The following is a 25,343-nucleotide window of genomic DNA, read 5'->3' as shown; positions in this document are numbered from 1 at the left end:
CTTGCCACTATCTCCAGTCAGGTTTTGCTGATGCTCGCAGAGGGCGCAGACTTCGCCCAGGAGCTCGTGCGGCTTGATGAAGAGTCTGGCGCTCAGCAAAAAGGCGAAGAGGTACGCCCGATCGGGATAATATTCTTCGGTGGGTACCATATGCTGTACCAAGGCTTCCAGCGAGCCTGACACCAGGTTCCCGTCTCGATAGACCAAAGCCTGAAATGAAACACGGGTCTGGTTAATCGATCGTGATTACTCTAAGGAGCCTCTACGAACTTTCACGGCGATGAATTTTCTTTAAGCTGCGAGAAGGAACAGTGACTTTTTGTTTGCAATTAAAATATCGTGAGGGTTATTGAATTTTTGATATAAATGGTTTGATGTATAAAGTATGTAAAGTGTAATGTAATTATATAAGTACAGCGATTGTAATAATGAACTAATAAATAAATCGATTTTTAGTGGAAAAAGCTTGTTTGATTTGCTTGAGCATTACATATTTCAACGTAATTTACATTTGTCGATTGACAATATTAATTGAACGTACAGATTGCAATTTACACGAACAAATATGTTAATCAATATGTTAATAACATCACCGGCTATGTGATATACCAAAGCAATAATTTGGCAATTATGTATAATGTATATTATGACATAATTTATACTACTATTAGGAATTCAATAGGAAATATGAATTTCGTAATAAATAACGCGTATCACATGCGAATCTCGTAAACAGATTAATTTATTCTGGAATTCGTTTCTGTTCTTTCAAAAGCAAATAGGAAAATCTAGGATTTAACCAGAATCAGCCCGTTAAAGCGAGATGACGTTGCAAAACTCGCACATGATCAGCAGCTTTCCAGTTCTTTTGGGATATTTGCCAAATTCAACTGCTGTAAAAGATTAATCCTCTACATTCCAGCTACACAGTATTTTAACTTTTGTTTGCTTAAAATACATAGAGATCGATAGCAATGAAATATCGTAGAAATAGCGGAAAATGCTCGTGAGTTCCAATAATGGCACATATAACTCTTTTGTCATCGCTTATATTTATTTAGGAGACTGGAAGGAAATTGGTACGAATGTTAATAGATCTGTAAATTGAGAAAACTGTGGATAAAGTCAAATGTTAGTCGAATATTTTGTTATACGCGCATATAAATGTTTTAAGCGTTTCTAACAAAATCCTCTACATAAGTATAAATTTAATTCGAAGTTTTCCATATCTACGTTATCGTTAAAGAAAGATATTCGAAGTTGTAAGTTTGTACATTCTCGCGTAATCCTCGAATAATTAATAAAGCAATCCGTTTCATAAACGATTCACAAATCATCGAATGATAGTTTGTATCGTGTTAATTCTCGTCGAAGCGCTATTTAACGATAGATTAATACGTTATTAGCAAACATATTAATTAACGTAACGTCGTCGTCTGCCGATTAAATATGCTGATGCATAAAGCCGGATTTGATTGCAGAGGAAATACGCAGTCGCTCGATAATGTCGTTAAACCGATATTTCACGGGAAGCGTAGGTAGGATTTAAATTCGTTTGAATCACACAGAGACGGTCCATGAAACTGATTTCCGACGATTCGTTATTGGGACGGACTAAGCGCGATGTAATAATCGTTGAAATTTTACAGGCACGATTTTCGCGCGAATTTCAACATCAGGAATGGAGCCAACGGAGGTCTAAAGCCATATTTTGTAACTTTATAGTCGCATAAATATCTCACTTTATGATACTCTTAAAGTAAGAAGTAACGATGAATGAAAATCTGATTCTTTTTCGAAAGCTCTCAAACTAACAACGTGTAATAGTAACATTCAGTTTGGTTCTTCGATTATTCCTTTTATAATATTTCCTTCTGGTATTTTTGGAAAAATTAACAGGAATACATCGTTTTAATTTTCTTATTAACTTGTACAATGTGTTTAAGTTCTCATATATTTCAATATTTTAAGAACATTCCCAATTCGATGCATCTATTAGAAGATGTATGTTACAATGAAGTTTGAGAAAAGAAGAATTCGTGTGATATACGTACCATACTTAGGAAAATTTTCCATGATAACTAGATGCTGATGTTTACATAGATTCAAATTTTTGTGACCATAATTCGAAAAAGAGGACCCTCGCAAACGTATTTTTCGCCTACTAAACGTTATAACTCGATATTCTTTAAATATCCCATAAATGCATAGAAATTCACAATTGCAATTAATCAATGATAATATAAATACTTTTATAAACTACTATATAAATTACAATAACCATGCCAGAATACTATTTTCACACGATTATCTCGATTATGATATACCGTTCTCTGCAAGATTATCATATTTTCGAGATGGCCATCTGACTTAGTCGTTCCTTTTAATGTTCGCGAAGCTTTAATGGAACAGTGTAACGACAGTAACTTTTCGAAGTTGGTACGTGTACGAAATCAGAAATTCGTTTCGGTAGAGGGACAGTCGAATGCCTGGAGCTTTTCATTCGGTCCTGGAACAAAGTTTCTACCTGTGTCCTGTTAAATCTGCGAGCCATTAAAGTTGCGCGAACCGGCTAGGTAAAGCCCAGCCAACTCGCCGAGGATTCAAATGGCTTAAACTTATCGCGGGCTAATACAGTATTGACGGGGTAGAATTCCTCCCTCGTAAACTTGCCATCGACGAGGAATCGCGAAGAAGGGAAAAAAGGAGGAGAGGATCTGGTTCGACGAAAAACTTACCGTTTCTATTCGAAATTTACGCTTCCGCAGAGTTTAGCTCGATTCGTTGACTGCAAATGAACCACGATGTCGCGCGATAGAAAATCTTGTAAAGTTTTTTGCTAGTTCTATCTTGGATAATTGCAGCTCGTGGTACAGTAAATGGTTCTAAATAGTAAATTGAAGTTAAATGAAATCAGCGATGCGAAGAGAGAATAGAGGTATAATTTCAAAATAGAAGAGCATAAATTCTCAAGGAATTACGAAGATGATGATTTCACGAGATCACGTTATCTTCTAAAGGTCTTCAAACGAATTGAAAAAGGAGATGATGAAATGTACGCATTAGAATTTTGTTGATGTATTTGTGAGCCATAAAAAGCATCTTATTTCCATACTCGTGTTTGGAATAGTTGAAATATTTCTCAAAATATATATAAAACACAAAAGAATATGAATAATAGGCAGTATGCAACAAATTGCAAGTAGAAACTAAAATGTTTCTTATAATTCTCAATTAAATGTAACTGAATTTAAGATTTCTGTAAAATTTATCATTTAATTTAGTATTTTACTATATATTTATTAAAATACTTATCTTCTTTTATTTCAAGTATTCTACGTTTACGACAAAATAATTAAACAATATTAATTTACATTTAATGTATTGTATTACAATTACAATTTAGGTACTATTATAACGTCCCTCTGCAATAAATAAATTGCGAGCAGTGGCAACAGAAAAGATGCTAAGGAGTTCAAATAACATTCCTTTTTGAATTATAAATAAATATTGAATCGCTCGAAAAGAATAGGATTTTAATGAATAATAAAAGAATAACTTGGAACTAAGATGATTTCCTCTTATACGTCATATCAAACAGACTTAAAGGCAACGAGTTAATCTGTACACCTAATGAAAAACACTTTCAATTGCAAAAATGCACCCCGCTGGGGGTAGCCGCCCACATGCTATATTTATTTTTTATTTTTATTTTTTATTTTTTTTCTTCACCAACAAGATTCACTTTACCAAATGTCCATAAGGACAAATTGTAAAATAACCAAAATAAAATAAACCAAAAAAAAAAATTGCAAGAATAACACAGAAAGAACTAGAACTTGAAATAATCGATCCAATTCTGTTAGGAACTCGTCTGAAATTCATCGAGGTACTCGCTTCTCATTCACTGTTTCCTCATTCACCCTTTGCTGGCTTCTACGAAACAATTACCGCGTACCTCGTCCTAATCGTTCCATGCGCCAAGGCTATGCAATGACGCACGGAGTATACCTCACTTAGGAGGAGGCTGGCTCTTTTTCAAGAAACCGGACAATTGCGGTGCGCGTTTAATCGCAAAAGAAACCGGGAAAACAAGTCCGCGAAACCGGGTCTGCCCGCGTTTTAGCTAAACTTTTGTCGTCGCTGTAACAATCGCAACCATTCAGCGTCAGGAATCTAGCGTCGCTTCTGTCCGAAAAAAGGAAAAAAAGAAGAAAGAAAGATAAAAGGGGAAGAAAGGAGAAAGGCGAGGAGAAAACGCGGCTCGGCGGGACGAAGAAAACGCACGGTCCACCCGTTATAAAACATTCCAACGTCACCGGACTATCCGAGCTTCTACAGGCTGCGGCCGTTCGTTTTTGTTTTCGTCATCGATCCTGCTTCCCGCCTGCCAGACACCGTTTCTCCTTTCCTCTTTCTCGCCCGCGTTTAAACCGCTTTTGTTTTGCGCCTCGTTTCGCGTCCAGACATGGGAATAGCCTGGAATAAGTTAACGATAAAGCTACAGCGACTAGCATTAATGTTTGGATATTTCATGAAATTGAAGAATTATTTCGTTTGGTTATTCTTTCTTCTTTGGAACAAGTACGCGCATTAGATAAATTGTTTGAGTAGTACGTTCGTTTATGTTTTCCTAAAAATGCACACCAAGCGTCGTTATTCTTATGTAAAATTTATCTAATCAGCGAGTAATTTATTTATCCTATTTTTTTATAAATTCAGATTCGTATTTTATTATATCTTTTAGACAATTTTTATAACGTTCTCCGAAATAAATGTATTAATAAAAAGAGAATAGATTTAATGCTCGACTCAGTAAAACGTACGTTTCTACCAAATGAAATATTTACTTTAATATATTAAAACAAACTTATTAAAAGCAAATGTGTACAAGATTAATGTTGCGCACATCGTGGTGCCCGAATATTAATACGAGTCACTGTATACGAGCTTGTCAGAAGATATATTAATCAACTTACATATTTTTGCCATATTTGTTGATTTTCTATAGAATTTCATTTACTTGAATTTATTATGGATCTTAATTTAGAATTTACTATTATAGTAATTTAGAATTTACGATTACTTATGTTATACATAAAAGATATAACTTAGAAAAAACGAAGCTGGCACCCCGCTGGGGGTAGCCGCCCACATGCTATATTTATTTCTTATTTTTATTTTTTTTTCTTCACCAACAAGATATAACACTTTACCAAATGTCCATAAGGACAAATTGTAAAATAACCAAAATAAAATAAAAAAAAAAACTTATGTCATACGTTAGCATCTGTTATACTCGAATAACAAATTTACAGTAAAATTTACAAGATACTTGCTGTAATTCTTCCGAAAGAAACTCGTCCAATTCTAACGTTCAATCCCGAGGGAATAAATGTTGCATTTTCTATGGGGAAAAAGAGACTACGAAAGAATGATAAGGAAGTTTTCGTAATTAGAAGACAGCTATAATCGAACGACGACTTCCGTCTTAAGGAGGCAATAAAGCAAACGACTGGAAACTTTCGTTCTAGAAATCGTCGGGTTATTTCCGTCATTTCTGTAGTTTCCTTCCGATTCGGTATTGTCCCTAGCTTCTCTTCGTATTTTTTCATCATGTTTCTCCATATTCTAACACTAATTCTATACCCATTCCGCCGTAAGCAATCCTAACAATTATAGCAAATTTGATCTTTTAATAATCACGGGAAACGAAAATTCTGAGATTCGTACAAAAGTCATTGAAGGCTCAATGGGAAGCAAATTTTTTCAAATATTGAGAATTATGCCACGAGAAATTTTTTTTTTTTATTTTATTTTGGTTTTTACAATTTGTCCTGAAGGACATTTGGAAAAGTGTTTTATCTCATTGGTAAATAAAAAAATAAAATAAAATAAATATAGCATGTGGGTGGCTACCCCCAGTGGGGTGACAGCTTCGTTTTTTCTAAGTTATATCTTTTATGAGGTCTATTAGGTGATTCCTTTTTAGTCTTCTTGCGATGTTTGTTGTGTTGCACGTTTCAGCTGCCAGCTGGTTCGGGTGTGTTTCTATTCTTATTCTGTATCTTGTTGCGAGTCTGGTAATCTCCTCTTTATTTTATCTCCATAAGGTTAAATACGATTATTAATATTCAATTTCATATTTACCGAGTAAAACTTTGTTCAGCACGCCTTCGATATATGAAGGGAAAAACCACAGACAGTCTCCGCGAGGTTAATCTCGTTACTAATCCACTAATCCCAATCCAGACACGTTTGCCGACATGCGTTCCGCGCAAGTTCTTTGAACGACGACGGCATGCTACAATTTTGAATTCGTTTAGCGATTCGAGGTGCTCAGCAGGGAGCAAGGAGCGTCGTGTAGCGAGAAAATTTCATTTCTAGGCGAGACGAGCAGATTAGAAACCGTCAAAGTCATCCGGGTTCCAGCGTTATTTCCCGCTAGGTCGAAAGACAATCAACCGTCGGAGAAGATCAAGAATGGAGATAGATTCACCTGGTTGATGTACGTTGCCCTCGAGAACGAAAGCAGAAGCGCTGGTAATAAGTGATCGCGAAATAATGAAGATTCTTTGAGAGCTCCGGCGAAATTTATCTAGCCTGATGGAATCCATTAGAGCTCGTTTTCTTGTTTCTTTTTCTTTATTTTCAGAAAACTCTTCGTACTCGCGAGAAAAATACAGCGGTGAAAGATAAAAGGTCAGCTGAACTGAAAATGGAAACGAGTGTTTTAGAAATTAACTGATCGAGGAATTCGAAGTACTCGAGGACTCGAGGAACGCTGAAATTACGAGGATGAATTTTTGGTTCCTGATATTAATTTGTTGCGTATAAAATGGACAATTTTATAAATGTGTAGAATCACGCAAAATTTAGCGTATTATTATGTACGGTACTTATTTCAAATCATTTAGAGAAAAAATTGATCGTCTCGTTTCCAACTACCTAGTAAACTGAAAACTTTTCAATGTGAATTGGATCATCGATCGTCGATGACATTTTGTAGCTCGGAAACAGCGATAAAGAGAAAGAGTAGAGAAATAAGAAAATATGGTAACATATCACGAATAGAAGCGTTAAGGTTTTGATCGATGTAGTGGAAGTTGCGATTCTATGTTTGAGTTTTGCTGCACAGCTATTTTACTAGCGAAGAGTGAAAATGAATTTTCGATCGTTGAAGACTGTTAGGCAGTAGTTTTAGCAATGCTTCAGTTATCGTGTGTGGTGGGCTCGTTGCAGTAGAAAGTCATTAATATTGTGATCCTAATATTAGTTATTTCTGTGAAAGTTCTCGCTAAGAGGAGGAGTACATCACTGATAATTATCGATGGAGATAGTTGTTTATTTGCATCTAATATGCATGTTCAGTCGAAGATGTTACGAATATTTCAGATGGTGTTTGTTACGTCTGGCGACTCTACCTAGACCAGGGCGCATACCGCGGTCAGGCTGGCAATCAGATGTCCGCACATCCTCACGGCGTACCCTCAATAGCCTTAAGGACCCAGCAAATTCTAGCTGAGGTCCTTCAGACCGAACAAACGTCTCTTTAGTAATTCATTTTCTAACAGTTTATTGTTTACTACGAGAAGATTCGGGAAAGTTAGTTCTCTCACGTATGATGCCTCTCTCAGGGACAGTTAGCCCCTTCCTCACCCACCAACCTCGAAAATTAACCAATTACCAACGAAGCCTATTTCCCTCGCTCTCATAGCGAAACCCTGTCTTTAACGAATCAGCTCATCCTATGTCCTTGGATCCACCCATCGCAAGTTTTCCTCCGCAGCATCATTTTCATAGAGAGTCAGTTGCTTTTCCGTTTTCGACCTTTCACCATTCGAACTTACGTTATTCTACTCGAATTTAGAAATTACAATTATTCTCTATCAAGTCATATTCAGTTTGTACATCAGCTGTTATAATAAACTGTAACTAATAACTTGTTATATCAGTGTCATAATCAATTTAATTACCTCTGTTATCCTAACCGAAATAGGGGATCGGACATTTCGCGGCGTCGATTATCTAATCGTAACGGGAATTTACAACTCCCGTTAACGTGCTTTCTCGCGAACGCGTCTCTCCGCGAGTGAACGAAACAGTGTTTCTATAAGACAAAATAAAAACACGACGAAGAATGAGACAATTGAATTTCAGGCTTGATTTATTAATTATTATCTAAAAATATTTTCTCAGCCGCAATGGTATTTTAGTTGATTTTTTTGTCACAAGTTATTGTCACAATTAATATGACAGATTTCAGAGGAACTTTTAGAAATAATAGCCTGTTCAATGTTACGTTGTTTATTTCGTTCTCATTTTAGCATATTGGAATGTCTCTTATATCTCTCATCATTTATTTTCGACCATCCACTATATATCAGAAGAACCTCATTACTTATGGGATAACCTGGTATAATAAATCAGCTGTGTAGAACAAAGCGTCGATCAAACGAGACAACAAAATCTACCAATGCAGTGTGTCGTTGATACCGACAGCTTCAGGCGAGCGCAAAATTTACGGGTAGACTTTATGAAAAGCTGCTCGGCGCGCAAACGTATCCAAGCTGAGCTTGCAAAAGCTCAAGCGAAGAGATCACTATCGCGTGAGGTTGCGCGCGCGGAAAGATTGTAAACTTTATTGCTTCGTGGATCCCCCGGATATAAAAAGAGAGCGATTTATATGTATTTTGCCGGACTTGGCTTCTAAACAGCGAAGTATCGAGAAAAGAGCCAAGTTCATTATGTACAGGTGAGTGATAATGACAAGAATGAATGGTTCAATTCCAAGTGATATCACGGGTAATCTGCTAATATTTGAAAGATTATTAATTAGTATATTAAAAAATATGCTCACGTGGAAATTGATAAATTAGATCAAGTTATCGTTTGATTCCATTTATGGATTTAACATTTCGATTATTTTTACGAACTATATGAACTTCTGTTCATATAGTTAAAAGGAACCTAGATATAGGAACCTAGTGCCTGCGCACTTAGTCACGATAGATGAGTCGTAAATCCATGACAGGAGTAATTCGTAGACACGAGGTTTCCTTTCCCGTGGGACCAGTCTCTCCGTTGACCTGCACTATTACTTTGATAACCTCGAAGTTATCAAGATGTGTGCCTGGTCCTAAGAGGACTGTCCAAGTTCTGAGACGTTCAATGATTCATTAGCTACTCATTTCTCGTAATTCCACATAAATCGTTGTATATAGTACTCTAGCAAATTTTATTCTAATTTAATAAAATTGACATGACAAATTACTTCTCTGGAATTAACTCGTAATAAATTACAAACTGATATATTTACTGATATGTAAGTTACACCGAGACAAAACTAATTGGACGCTTAAAACGAACAGTTAGCTAAAATGGCAGTTCAAGCTGGAAAATTAAAAACGATAATAAAAATGAACTAGAAATAAACTAAACTCTTAGAGCGATAGCTTTTAATAGTCACCCTAAGACTCTATATTTTACATACTAACGACGTTGACTTATATTAACTGCATTTGTAACAAAACTGCTTAGTCTACGGCACTTGCGATATGCCGTAGAGCTACCGAGTTTGCCACTTCTGTCGCGTCATTATATCAGCGTGACGTAACTGCCAGATGTAAGGATTGTAAAGCCATGTATGTTCGCGATTTCAGCGATAGTATAGCGACACGAATCGCTCGCGATGGGCGTCCCTTTCATTTCAAGGAGGTCAACCGTGCTTCTATTCCGGCGAAATTGGATGGAACGAGGGTGCAAGTGATCACGATAACAAATTTTCCAGCAGCGACGCTGGAAAATACGAAACGACGCCCGGCAGAGATTGCAGTTTACGAGCTGGATAGCGATAGCGCGACTAGGAAAATTTCGTCCAGGATCATGTGCCTGGCCCTTTGTCCACTAATCTTATCGTACTTTCTTTCCAGCAACTTAATGGAATTTTAAACGTCCATCTTATCGCTCTACCAACGATAGCTGCGAAGGCTAACAGCTGCGTAGCTGGAATCCTGATGAAGAACTGACGTTTGGATAAAACTTATATCGGTTTTATTAGTAGTATGTCGCAGCATTTTGCAAACTACAATTTTATTTCTTGCTTCCATATATCCTCAAATATTATAGCGATCATTTATTCACACTAGAACTACTAGGATACTCAAAATAACTATAATTCATATAGTATTTTCATGAAAATTTGATACATTTACAACGATTTTTGGAAATGTTAATGTTTTGGCATGGATGAAGGTTTTTTCCTTCGCTTGTTTCACGTGCCTTTTCAAAATATAGTTTTCATTTTAATTTCTCCTTGATAGGAAATATTTGGCGGTAGACTTTGAGCGTAGGAACGAGAATTTAACGTAAATATTTATTTGCAATTTCCTCGTAATACTTAGGTCTTTATGTTACGTTGAACAGAGAGACAGATTAATTTCCTGTTGTCGAATTGTTTTACGTTTTCAAGTATCCTAATTGTTCTATGTTATGTTATATATTTAAGAATTATTTCAGTACATTTATTCAGACATAAAATTGTATAACTCTAATTGCAGGAGTTTCTTATTGGAGATATAATAATCAACCGATGAAACTTCTACGCAACTGCTTGAAGCAGAAATATTTTCCTATAAATGAAATGTAACTGAATATGCCTTACAAATTGAATATTTCAGATACCACTGTTAAAGTAATTTAGCATTCTGAGAGGTTTAAGTTACAGGAAGTAAAGGAAAATGGCACGGTGGCGAAGAAAATAATCAACAACCGCGCTTAATCTCCTAGTAAAGTAAAAGGGACCACTCGTCAAGAGACCGTGTTTAATTAACCGTTGTTGCAATTAATTTACGTGAGAGCAAGAGTGAAAAGTTATTTATTCTTTAATTAAACTCTGGGGAAGCCGGTGAGTTCGGACGATTAAAAATTGTTAACGCGTAATTTACCTTGATATTCGCCGAACTTCTTTAACAAGAATATAAATTACGAAATCTCTGTGAACTTCCTATGTGAAAAACATCAAGCATTTAACAGTTTAATTATAACTTCGTTTATTACAAAGTGCAACACGTTTGTAATCAAATTGTCTCGTACGCAAAGTGTTCTTAACTCACTATGCTTCAACTTCACTCTTATTCAACTCCAAAGACCATAGAAATATCCGGGACATTTTTCAATTACATTTAATTTATAATGTTACGTAAAGTTACTTGTGCGCAAGAAAATTAAAATTAAAATTGTCATTAAAAAATCAAACAAAATTAAAAATATCATAAGTAGAAGTAGACTGCTTTGGTGTTCGATAAAATAAAACATCGGAGCATATTCGGAAGTCATCGTAAAAATTGTCGTCGATACGAAGAAAGTAGAAAATATTTCTAAAAACATCTCAAAGAATAAAATTTATCGAAATAAAGCTACATTCAAGGATGACCAAATCGATGGCTTCTTTTCCGAAAAAAATTAAGTTTGAAAACCCGACAGTTTTACGTGGATTTATTTAATTTTTCAATAGACAGAAGTAGAAACTAGAATTTGTCCGTGTTGAATAAAAAATTAATCCAGCACGCGTCTATTTGACAAATTTTCTGACTCGTTTCAACTTTCGCATACGTCGAATGCTCTCCATCCAATTGTCCACTCTTGTCCAATTGGAAATTGATCAACTACGCGTGTACTTGCCAGGTTTTTAAACCGATTTTCTCAGAAATGAAACTTCCAATTTAAGTTTCGCCTCCAATCACGTAATTTCTTTGATCCCATTTGTGCCACGAATTAAGAACCACCCTCTAAAGAGGTAGAATAAAATTTGCGTTCTACTTAACCTTTACTCCCAGTGCAATACAATGTAACGCGGCGAAGTCGTCGCTGTTTAATATTTAGCGTTAGCGTTTTAATAAAATGGACCCGCGATCGCCTTTGAATTCACCAGGGGCAGAAACGGTCACGGAACTGGTGAGCATTTTCCAACGTTTTCTACATTATGCACGATGAAGACATAGAGCCAGACCGAAAAAGAAAGAGAGAGAGAGAGAGAGGCAGAAGAAAAAAGAAAATAGCAAGCAATGGGCGAGGAAAATGGGGGTAAACAATGGTGGGAGAGGTTCAGAAGGGCAAATTCAGAGCCACGCTGCCTGGATCCTTTGTTATACCACGTTGAGTCTTCCTTTCTTTTCTATTCATTTCATTGCACCGCGCTAACAGCATGCTTTCCCACTCCTTCCAACCCCTCGACCCTTTCGTGCGGTGGTTTCTATACATCCGGCTTAATAAAACGTTCAACACTCTTTCGTTGTTACATCGTGCGTCTACCAACTTCCAATCCTCTCATGTTCGACCATACTTACTCCCCTTTTGCCTTTAAATGTCGCGAAATGCGATTAAAACGCATAGAAAGAGCACGAGCAGGAAAAACGTGAATCATTTGCTTTTTCATCGAGGTAAACGCATCCCTTGCTGGCAAACTTTGTATTTGTGCGATGAAGACAGGAAATGTGTAAGTTTGTCCTTGTGGTGAAATTAATTGGATTATGTGAGGAGCTTGAGTTAAGGACGCCTTTAACCTTTGTGCAAATGACAGCACGTTAAATATCTAAAATATGATGATTAAGCAATAAGATGTTTATAAAAGATATCTTTTATAAATTGAAATAGACTTCGCAACGACAATAAAAAATCGATGCATAACTTTCAAAAGTAACCGCAAACTGGCACATGGAAAATCAAGGCAACGTGACGTTCTAAGTTAACGTCCCACTTCATAAGCACGGCGCGCGTGTAAACAGAGCGAGTTGCAGATTGAACGCGAAATTGTAACTTTCCATGCTTTCTCGTACGCTTCCGCGGAAACTCACGGGAAGACGATATAAAAGATAACCTCTTATTGCTTGTGCCAAAGTGAAACGAGAAACACGCCGGGAGGAACCGCGCAGACGAGATATTCTGCTCGTATAAATACGAATTATGGAAATACGGCAGATGTGACCGCGGAAAATTGAAAAATCGATGCAAATCAGCGCGCCTAAGTCTGCTCATAGCGAAGTTTCGCCAACTCAAATTACGTATGTTACTCGTGTACTTATTCAGAACTAACAAACTTCCCGTACATTTCGATAAGGTGGTTCGATAAAAAATTTCTTAGCAAGTTGTTCCATGGTATTTCCGAGTTTCCGATTCCTTACTCTTCCAGGTAGATTTTATGTAAAAATGTTAAATATTTGAAATGCAATAAATATGATTTTCTTCTTATTAATATATGATATTTATTACTAATTTACTTATACCAAAAATTATCCCCACTTTTTGCAAATTTTTCACGCATTTTGATGAGAAGTTTCGATTATGTTAAGATTGACTGATAGAGGAACGAGTGGATGAATTTGTAATAGAAAAAAAGAAATATATATTGAAATAAGTACAAGTACAAGTGTAATGTATGCTGATCCAGATCTCACTCTTTTAGTTTCTGTTACAATACAATAGAATGTAATAGGGAGCACGTTCATACATTTATAGCAAAGGACATTGTCAAAAAAAGTTAAGTACTTAGTGTGTGATTATAGCTGAAGACTACAAGAATCAGCAATCACGATCTACTTATAGCTCTTTTGTTTCTAGACCTTGTAACCCAAAGCAACATCTATATTCAAGGGCACAATAATAGGAACCTCTTCTTGTTTTTAATTTTTTGCTTCGCTAAATTCTATTTTCTTCGTAACAGCGGTGTCCATGCCACGGGTATACAAAAAAAAAGGTATAGAGTTTTTCTTGAAGTAATTACTTCAACAGATTACAAATTTATTTATCGTTTACACGCTGAAACAATCTCGATTTTTTCATTTTTTTCTCCAGATATTTTCTTTTGAAATTTTGCTTTAACATCGATTTAATATCAACGAATAAGAATTTAATTTTACATAACGCAGCGAGCAATTAGGATGTTTCTGCTTGTTTGAAACTTGCTCCGGGCAGGTATTAAATATTGCAATCGTATAACCGTATTTATGTTTCATGCTAACACTTGAATGTGCAATGAGAATGGTTCACGGTTCGGTTTGCGTAATTATCGTTTAATCGAATCGATCATTATTCAATACCGTTTTGTAGTAAGCTCTTTTCAATTGATTTTCGATGGGAATATTTGCGTACACGCTGCAGCACACATGTGTATCTTTGTTCAAAGTAATTGACGCATCATTTACTTAAATACTTTCATCGTTTAACAATAAAGGAAACTTAAACGTTTCATTGAAAATAACAGTATTTTTGTAAAGTTTACAATTATTGTATCTTACTTATACCAGAATTTTAAGATATATTTCAAATTGTTTTTATTGTGCATTTACCACTGTTGAATATATTCACCATTGGAGACTATGACATTTTTAATGCTTACTGAAATAAAAAATAATGTGGTAGAAGAAGGGGAAGGATACGAATACTTTATAAATATTCTCTTAATTATTTTTTCTTTTATTTTTTTTTGTTTTTTTTATATTTTCATATATCTAAATCTTCCCCTGGTATGATATTTCCAAAAAATGGAGCTCGATAATAATTTCCTATTCAAACACGAGAAGTTTTTCCTGATATAATGGACGTTAAACATTAAATAAAATGAATTACGTTCATGCTCGAACATAGTTCATAACTTTGGTAAAAAGAGTCCTATTAAGCGTTTTTTTTTTTTTTTTTTGTACGCCTTTTACGATGTCGTGCGCCGGAAATGAGATGAAAATTCTGTGAAAAGCTCGAATGAGCTGGCGCGTTTGTGAGACAAGTCGACCGATTTGACGCGGAATAACTCGTCTTTACGAGTTGAAAAACTAGAATGCACAGTCTCTAAGACAGTCCGTTAATCAGACTTTAATTTAACTGCCTGTCTTCGTTCCATCGCTGCGTTTTTCATTTCCTGCTCTGCAGAAGTACGACCAAATGGGAGATATGGAAGACGACATTGAACGGAAGCAGTATAAAAGTTAAAGCACTTAATTTGAAAGTAAGACTATTTCTTAGCAATAAATGTCAACCGTAACAAGATTTATCCTCATGTTTAGCGATTAGGAAGTTTCGTCGTTCTTGAATTATTTGTTTTCTTTTTATGATTAAATATTTACAATTATTTCTTTGTTTAGTTTTTTATGGGTGATGTAACATCAAACTTTTTTAATAAGATGCAGTATTTACTTGCTTCCAATTTTCAAATTTAATTTTTGATAATTTCAAATATATTTCAATGTAATAAAAGATACAGTGCATTATAGCACATTATTGAATCAAACTGTATAAGAATTATAAAAAAGAAAAGATATAAAATATAATCTTTCTTGGGCAATCTTTTCTTGAATCTAACAATTATATAGATTATATGTTCCAATTAAAATGTTTCCAGACGAATAGGAGATGAAAAATTCTTGATTCATACTACCAATGCCATTTAATATCTTTCTCCAGACAGATGAATAAAATATCTACTTATATATGTAGACAAAGTATACTTATTTTCATTAATTACGAATTATTTCCACTGACACGATTGACATCTTCGTGCTTTTATTATTTTAACCAAAACCGAGATCGATAATTAATAGATTTCGATCGACAAAGGTTACACGAGAAAGCGTTCGATTAATTATTAGCCTGATACTATATCAGGCCACAATTTCATGGTCTAAAAATGAAACAACAAGGACATGGTTTGTACATCGACGAAACGGAAGTCGGCCAACGATAGTGTGCATTGAATGCATCCTGAGAAACGGCGACTCGTCAAAAGGGAACATTGGGAGGAATTAGAGCGTGGTTCAAAGGAGATGAAATGAAGACGAAAGAAAAAGAACGTTCGGAACGGGGGTTGAAAAAAGCGGCAAAAGAGCATGTCCGCATTGGAGGAAATGGAAGAACGACTCGAAGAGAGGAGAACGTTACACAGAAAAAAAAAATAGACGGAGAAAATATAATTTGCAGAAAATTGAAAAACGGAAAATCTTTCGAAATTTTGTATAAGTTTTCCTTCCTTAGCGATTTTTATCGCTTCTAAATTCCTTTAAAAAATGGGACTTATCAATTTTGTAAAATTGCTTAATTTTAAGTAATCGATATCATACGACCTTTTACGATATTATATGATATTTATTACCATATAAACGTGATATATCGAGTTTTTATATTTTCTAGTCACTTTCTACGTTAAGCCTTATTCCTATCACTATTATATTAAAGAATGTTAGCTCCAACGTATAAATATAATATATTATATTTGATCTTGCAGACAATTTAATACTTGTCAAAGTTAATTAAATCGATAGTCATAAATTTTACATAAATTTACTTCTCCTTCGCTAGTTTCTGTTCTTCATAAACATATACTTATTAGTGAATATAGTTGAATCGAATAACAATAGACTAAATCAAACTTTGTGCATTCCTGCGGCGAGAAAAAGTCGCGAGAAGAAGTATAGCAATGGATACTTTACAAACTAAATTAATGAGACAACAATGGAAGTCTGCAACCAGTCTATTAAAATAACAAGGTATAAAAACAAAACCAGGGGTGGGTCGGAAATACGTAAGAGAACAAAGACAAGAAAAATCCAACGTAAGTCAAGTATGAAACGGAGGAAAGGATGGAATGCAAGTGAAAGGAAAGGAAAGTATATTGGGAGAAAACGCAGAAATTTTTCTCGAAGGAAATAAATAAGACTGGAATTACACGAAGACGAAGACGGGGGCACCGCAGCTTCCATGAAAGCAAGAATTAAAAAAAGAATGAAAAAGGGAAAAGGAGCAGAAAAATACAGAGGGGAAAGGAAAACAAAAGTTGTTCTTCGTTCTAAAGACGGAGGAAACGCGTGGAAAGTGGAGGGAAAGGGGAGAGAACGGCATTGCGAGGTTGTTCGAAAGAAATTTGAATCGCAATTACGGAATTAGTTTTTTTCCTTCTGTTCAGCCGGTGGAGCACGAAAAAACAACGGGCGAAAAATAAAACACCAACGGATGTGTATGTGCTCAGAACCAGAGCGGAGCCACAGCCGTCGTCGTTTGCTACGTTTCCGGTCCCGATGAATGTCGCCGACTAATTTTCCGGACTGCTCGCTGCTCAGACCACTTTCGAAACGGACGCCCTCCAGAACGCGATATTCTCGTTTAAAAATCTCCGTACGCTCGTGGATAATTGTCCGAAATGCGACTAAATGGATATTCGTTAGCCGCGTTAACTCTTTGACATTTCATTCCTTTGTACGTTCGAATATCCATTGACGCGTATAAGCGGCGAATTATGCCGAATTGTGCGGAATGGAAATTTATATGGACCAAAGATGACCGTACTTTTCATTTTTAAGGTAAACGATTAATACATTTGTTTCAAGTAGGGTCTAATTCATATCTCTGAATAAAATTTTAAGACAGTGATGGATATTTTGTAAATCAAAATTGAAAATGTTTTAAATATTTGGTGTGGAATAAACGAGATTATGTGATAATTTGATTTGTACAAAATTAATCTGAGTTTAAGAACACTGATCGAAGATGAACCAATCTGAAACAGCAAAAATTCTTTTTCAATAGATTATTAATCGACACTTTTCTTTCTATTGTTTATGAATTCTTTCTAAAATATTTAATAATTAATCTTCAAGAACAATTTCACTTGCATATTTCCTCAAATCCCTATTGCCACGCGTTATATATACACTATATATCACTACCTAGTTATTCAACATTTCCATTTTATAAATAATTCTGCACGAAAAGCCGAGTAATTATATATTCACTATTAATGCTTAATTGGAACTGTTAAAGCCCTAGGAAATAAATAACGAATTAATCATAACCAATCTATATCAATTATATAAACATAAATAGTTTTAATATTCGAGTGAAACAAATTTAATCGTTTGAATGAATCATGAATATGATAAAGAGCTATATATATATATATATCAGACGATGAATCTACCGTTTAACAAACGCAGCAAATCAGTATTATCTCACTTCCAGGACGATCACATACAACGATCATGAGATTTGCTTATGGATATATCGATTTATATATCGGTATACGCGAGTGCGGAGAAATTCATCGTACAATCATCAGCCCGTGAAAGGTAAGTATTTTCAAGAGTTCTCTCATTCAGGAATTACCTAGCGTGTTTAACACAGAGAGGGGTGAGTACGGTGGAACTTCATAGTCAGCATGGTTTCCGGCTAACTGGCCTACTCAGATAAGCCGAAACGTAGCAAACTCCTACGGTAGATACGGTTAAGTCGACGCGATTCAGTTCCTCCGTTGGCAGAATTATCGAATTATCGCGTTCGCTACGCTTTAATTAGTAAATCCACAGAACGATAAGCTTATTTGCGAAAAACGAAACTATTTAGAGAATTAAAATGCGAAGAATGTAATTTATTTATCGTGACTTCTCTTCCGAATAAATTTATTTTTCATCTTTGCATCTTTTCATTTCATTTATCTTTTCATTTACAACTTAATCGCTTAAGGTTCCTTATAGAACAAGATCGTTCAAACATATTTTATAATTATTATATTATATGATTAATTTAATATTACGTGTAGTTGTTAATATATTATGGAGGTTACACGAATTTTAATATGAAATATTAAATAATAAATTTCAATATAAAATAATCGAAGAAGAGAATAACCGATAACTTCGATAATATAAGTATTAAATCAGTATAGAATTCTCAGACCTGAGATATTACTACACGAATGCCTAAAACGTCTACGGTGGATTTCAACGAATATTGATATTGATTTGGACAATTTTTCTAGCGAATCAAGCTATCCGTTCGACGAAAGTCGTCCAAAATATTACCGCGAAGGTACAATGACTTGAAAGCCCTCGTCTCTCAACGAAGATGAAATATTCGGCTGCAGCCCTTCTCATTTTCCTCTGCCCCTATCTCGGTTTTCGATTAGAGAATCCATATAACCAATGTGGGAATCGACGGAAGCGAGCCATCATTCTGCAGTCTCATGTAAATCGATAGCACATCGTCGAAAATTGCAAAAAACTATCCGCCATTAGAAAAAAGGGATAAAAAGAGGAAGGCTAGAGCAAAACGTCAGATTTGGTTGAAAACAGTGGACTAAAGTAAAAGGAAGGTAAAAAAAAAGTCGAATGAGAGAGAAAGCGAATTAAAATTGTCAGTGAAGGAATTATAATAAAAAATATTTTAAAAGAGGTACGTTTTTAATACGATTATAATAAAAATGGAAAGTTTAATAGAACAAGATTTTTTAATGCGAAGAAATGAAAAAATGTGGCAAAGAGAAAACGAAAAGATGAAAGTGGAATAGTTTGAAAGAAAGAAATTAGGACATGGTGCAAACAGATTGCCACAGAACGGGAACGAATAATAGGATAGATAAATGCACTGTAAATTCTGTAGAAGAGATAAAACAATGATGAAAGTTAAGAGCGAATCGAAGTAGGATAAATTGAACAGTAACGTTAAAAATGAAAATTATTTTTAACAATAGGAAATATTCTTAACAGTAGAATGTAACGATTGTTAAGTATATAGAATGTAAAATTCTTAATACGAATGATTAGTATGTAAGAGAAATATCAAATAATTAAATTAGTGTTCAACGAGTTCAAATATTAATCGAATTAATATTTGTCAGGAAACAAAAATAATAGAAAAATTCAAGCGGGAATCTCACTACTCGGACTTAGTTAGTATACGAATGCAAATAACGAATACAATGCAAATACAAATAGTATGAAGAAATACTTTGAAATAATAGCTGTAAACAGCGCAGATGCTTAAAAATCCACAGTCTGATTATGGCATTGATATCTCACTTTCTTCTTATAAAGACACGAAAAAGGAGCGTGGCAGAGGCAGAATCTCAATTAAAAAGAAAAAAAAAAGTGGACGATAGCGTCCAAAGCGAGAGGACACAAAAATTGACGTTGCTTATCAGCGTCGAGCGCGTAGCTGTTCGAAATAAACGATTCCGGCAACCGTTCCATGAGCATCGAGCTCTCGAACCAGAGGCTCCACCCTTTCCATTCCATTCCTCGACCAGTCTCTCGTGCACGTCCGTTTTCGCCGGTCAAACCTCGACAAAGCAGGCGGAGAAACGTAGATAAAGGTTTTAATTCCGTGCGAATGGATCAACGTGCGAAAATCGAGTGGGTGGGTCGGACGAGGTGCCGCGCATGAGAGGGTGGGAATTGCACAAAGGGGTGGTTAGGTGGAACCCGATTGATGGACTGGCTGAAACAATGGTTAACTTCGCAAGTAATCGCTTAATTCCTGGATTCCCGAACTACGTCCAACCGATTTCCGATTAAACTGTCTTCCCAGCTATCTTTCGTTTTTTCCCTTTTTCCTTTTTTTTTTTTTTCTTTTTAATTCTGTTGATGGAATCGATGGTCTGCGGATTAGCTTCCGCCGCAAGGATCAAATCTACGCGCGATATGAGCATGCGGATAATAAGAAACTTCAGCGACTTCAAACGCTCCCCATGTCTTAGCAACTATGAAACTATGGAGCTGAATTTAAGAAATTTTCCTGCATTATTTTTAAACTTTTTAGATGATTTGTGGTGCCATTTATGAGGATGTACTCTTTGACTATTTTTTAGGAAGATTTATTTAAATTGTTAGAGATTCCAGCGTATGGATGATACTTGCTACGTGGTGGATGTAATTGGATGGATGGAAAAATGTATTATACCTTATTAGAGATGGTTCGAAGGTGCTACAAATTTTTATATTGCAATTAGTAAGGCAGGTTTTATTTCTTCGTTCAAGTAATGCTAGAAATACGTACAAAATATCGATACCGTACTTTGAACCGTTTTATTCGTTAATACCCTTGGTACAGTATGAAGTTTCAGATTTAAATTGTTTGATATCATAGTAAATTTCCAAACTATCGTAAAAATTTCTACGACATGAAAAATGAAAAATATACGTGACCATCATACACGTATAACAAACCAATACCAAAAAAAAAGAAACAAATTTCCGAATTAGGCAAAGTACATCCATTACTATCTTCGTTTAGCTACATCTTCCTAATTCCTCAATTAACATAAAATTGACTTAATTTCAAACCTAGTAGGAATTGCAAACACCGTACATCGAGTAATATCGAAACGCACGTAGCAACCCTTCTGCTCCTTGCAAACTCGTTATCGATTAACGGAGGCAGTGAATCGTTACAAGTTACTTCTCTGGCGAACGATTGGGAAAATTTCCCCGAGCGTTCAGCCGCTATACGCCAATAGCTTTTTCCCTTATTTTTCTGTGGAACCGGAGTATCTGGACGATATAAAGGTGGCCGCGAAATAAGGCGAAAGAAAGCAAACAATGCCCGCCGGCACGCTGAATGACTCACTTTGTTGCTTTCACTGCGAAACTTTCCTCGTCGAGGTACTTTTAAGGAAGTTTTCGAAGAATAGTAACGGCAATCATTGCCGAGCGAACGGCCGATTTGTTCTTGCCCACTCGGCCAAGAACTCGTCGAACTTTTTCCCCGAGTATCGCCACGTCCCGTGACGCTTGAAAGCGCGACTACATTTTTACGAGGCGATTCTCCTACGTGTCCAAACCGTTCGAACGTTTTTGACGTGTCTACTCGAGTAACTAAGTCAAACCGAACAATACAGTGCTTAACTTTTTAAGAACCAAGCAGTGAAATAATGTGTAGAAACCAAGAAGGAAAACGTCAATTTTGTAATTTTGTCAAATCGCAAAAAGTATATTGGATTAATAGACACATTATAGAAGCTCATTACGCAAGTCAGGGGTGTAAAAAGAATGAAATAATTAATGATATGAAATATTTATAAAAACTTTTTATTTATGTTATATTCTCTTTATTTATAAAGCTTCTTTAAATTTCACAAAATTGCAGGATCTAAACGAAAGAAAAAAACAGTGAATAAAAATATACCGAGCTACATCTAGAAATTCTTTTCAATAGAATTCAATCATGAAACGACCGAAAAAAAATTTCACATGTTTCAATGTTGCGTTGACTTTGGTCCTTAATACATTCGCTTTGACGTAAACAATAAAAGGAAGAAATATCTTTAAACGAAAATGAAAAGAATAATATACGAGCACGTCTCCTGATTTCAACTATTCTATTAAAGTTAAAATATAGACTAGGTAGAAGTCCTTTACCGATTAATCAACGGAGAAAACACGCTTCTATTTTCGTTCTTGTCACTCTTCCTATTCTTTATTTTCTTCATTTTTCATTACAGTCTATATTAATGACAAAAATGTCAGATCCCATTTAGAATAAATAACAAATGATAAGATAACGAGTTACTTCTCGCAACTTATATAATTTTTAATTGACAAAAAACTCGGAGAATGGAATTACTCACGTGTTCTGTATTTATAGCAGCACCGTCACGAATATCTTGATGATCGGCACCAGAGCCATTGACCATACCAGAACCGGCGCCAGCACTTCCGCTTCCTTTTCCACCCACACCGCCAGCTGGTGTTTGTGGCAAGCTCTGGAAAACAGAGAAATAGTATTAAAATAATTTATCGAGACACGAGAAATTTCTTAACACGGACTCACATTAGTCGCGCTATAAACAGCTTTTTATACGATTCTTATCGAATCATTCTTTTTACACAAAGGAACACGATTTTTAAGTTTCATTTTGATATCAACAAAGTTATCAAGTATCAAATTAAATAAATTGTTTTATGCGAAACACTGGATATACGAATTTATTAATAAAATGTAAATAAAATCAGTTATTTTAATGAAATAAAACGAGGTAAAATTGAAGAAGATAAAGTTATTGCTGCGCTATTTGAATTACAAGTGTGATTTACTTGAACAATTTGTAACAGAACAATAAACGAAACCACTGCACTTTATTCCCATTTCCTTGCTTCATTTCTCATCTTTCACCCTCGAACGATCTATACATCTCTAATGGAACCCGCCTGCAGTTGCATTCGCAGAAAATCAATCTTCGTTGCTTACAATCAAATATAAATAAAATGAAATAGCTGTCAAAATGTATTTGTATTAAAGCAACGAAAACATGTAGGTACAAAACACACTATTCATACTGTTAGTTACAATGTTTCTCATAAATTCTTTATTAAAACTATTTTTGTAAAATCACGGAATCGTCGTTCTTCGAGTAATTAATTAAACCACTTTGTAATTAATTATCCTGCGACTTATCCTTAAATCTCGAAGTTTGAAACAATCAAGATGATGTACGAATATAGGTACACACTTGTAATAGTTGTAATATATCGAAATTATTTTTAAGATCCATAACGATTAGTATTTTGACTAACATCTTATTGAAAGTAATTAGAGCACCTTAAATCAAATTAAAAATTAAAAATCAAAGAAATTTGAAGAAGAAAAATAAATACGTCCGACAAAAAAATCAGAGATGAGATTAAATTAATTATTGGCACAAGAAATATACAATTCTTTCTTGTACAATCTTTGGCTAAAAAATTTAACTATCCTTTTTTCCGTATTTGCGTTCTCTTTAAACCCTCGATGGATGTTGTTCGTTAATTTCCCTACAACGAGATTTATAAGCGGTAACAGAAAACCAGAGATCCAAAATAAGACGGTATGCAAAAATTACGACGATATAGTGGCGCAATTTAAAGTTGTAAATTACAGGAGGAGAAAGAAACGCGGCCAAGCGAGCCACGGTGCTATTTGTTCGCCCCGTTTCCTTAGCAGAATCTGCGCTAAAATCTTGTCTCGATTTTACCCCTTTCACCCGTTCGTTTCTTTCATCCGGGAAACCTTTTCTCGAACTGTTTTCGCCGTGTATTTCTGGCTCCAGCTTTCTCGCCTTCTTCCGTAGCGAGCGAACAGCTTTTATGAGATGGATTAGATGGAGCAAAGATGGTCGTAAAGGGAAATTTCGTCGAACGTGTTTGCACGTTCTTATTTCTTTATAGCGGAAGAATGTTGTACACAATGCGAAATTTGGGATTTAGTTAAAGTTTAATATTTAATGATGTTTTAAAGAAATTACATAACATGAAAGTATCTATAATAATTTTAATTTGTATTTTATATTTTACGCATTGAATTTCATTTATTATCTTTATCAGATAAATCATAGAAAGGAATTAAAATAAAATACATTGAAGTTAAACAATATAGTGGTGATTAATTTGAGCTTTTATTCCAATTTGTATTATTTTAATAAATTACTATAAATAAACAAATAAATTTATTAGTAATATAAGATACGTATTGACGAGGTACGAAATTAATTGTTTAATTTTTAGTTTAGTTTATACGTTATATTATTCTTTGGAAATTATTAGAGAAATTATTATAATATGTAAATGTAAAGAAAATATTATAGTATTGGTAGACTGCGAGAACTATTAGTATAATATATTGCTTTAACACATTTTAACTACGGAACAATGCTGTGCGATGCCATTAGACTAAAAGCAGAATTGTCTGGCGCTAGTTTCTATGAATATACGAACCCATCCCATTATCAAAGTGTACCTCATCGATTTCAATAATACATAGATTAAATGTACATATTCATGGAAGAAAATTTTATTTAATGCACGATAAATTGTATATTTAGGAAAGAAATAAAAATATTAAAAATGATTATTTCAAAATACTTCATCGATGTTATTTCTGATTTAATAAAATATAAAAAAGATTATTATCCATATAGAATTATTATAAAAATATTGAAACAACTGAACAAACATTTTAATGCAACTTTCTATAATTGCACGTACAACATACAACTACACATACGTACATATAATGCGTAGTAGACGTATATGTAATTTACTAAACTAAATTTGCAATGTGTACTGATCGTGCATTAAAGACACGAGCGTTTGTTACTATCATAAGTTTTTACCATGTTAGAAGATAATATAAATTACATTTTACAAACAAATTACTTCGCTTTAATAAACGTAATATATATAACTGCGGATCATTTATAACTTTAACTTCAGTTATATTGTAAACTGCGAATACATTTATCTATTTACTATAGATCTTCGTGTAATGTTTGGGGAATATCCTGTGTCTGCGAATGGAGCATTTTAATGGCACTTTGCTGTTTAGACATAATGCATTATCAGTTATCTGAGACGCTTAATCGTACGAGTTAAACTTTTCCAATAATGACATCTCTCAAAATGTAATAAATGCGGGAACACAAGTATTACGTTACAAGTATTATCACATATATAACACCAATACAATATAATAAAAAAAATATAATACATAGTAAATATTAGTCGGTTTTCTGAACAATGAATTCGACAAGAGAATATACTATATTCATAGAGGCA

At 34.7% G+C, this 25,343-nt stretch overlaps 1 protein-coding gene across 2 annotated transcripts in view; it reads right to left on the bottom strand.

Annotated features, from left to right (window-relative positions):
* Positions 1-25,343, bottom strand: part of LOC132909868 (uncharacterized) — a 679,960-nt gene that overhangs the window by 47,744 nt on the left and 606,873 nt on the right. For both annotated transcript variants that reach the window (XM_060965019.1, XM_060965020.1), the window contains 2 exons: positions 22,382-22,516; positions 1-210 (listed from right to left, as the gene is read on the bottom strand). In XM_060965019.1, coding sequence (XP_060821002.1) covers positions 1-210; positions 22,382-22,516 — 345 coding nt within the window. The remainder of the gene's footprint in view (positions 211-22,381; positions 22,517-25,343) is intronic.

This window comes from Bombus pascuorum, chromosome 8 (genome assembly GCF_905332965.1).
Source record: "Bombus pascuorum chromosome 8, iyBomPasc1.1, whole genome shotgun sequence".
NCBI lineage: Eukaryota > Metazoa > Arthropoda > Insecta > Hymenoptera > Apidae > Bombus > Bombus pascuorum.
Note: the sequence above shows the minus strand (reverse complement) of the source record. Positions and strands in the feature narration are given on the sequence as shown.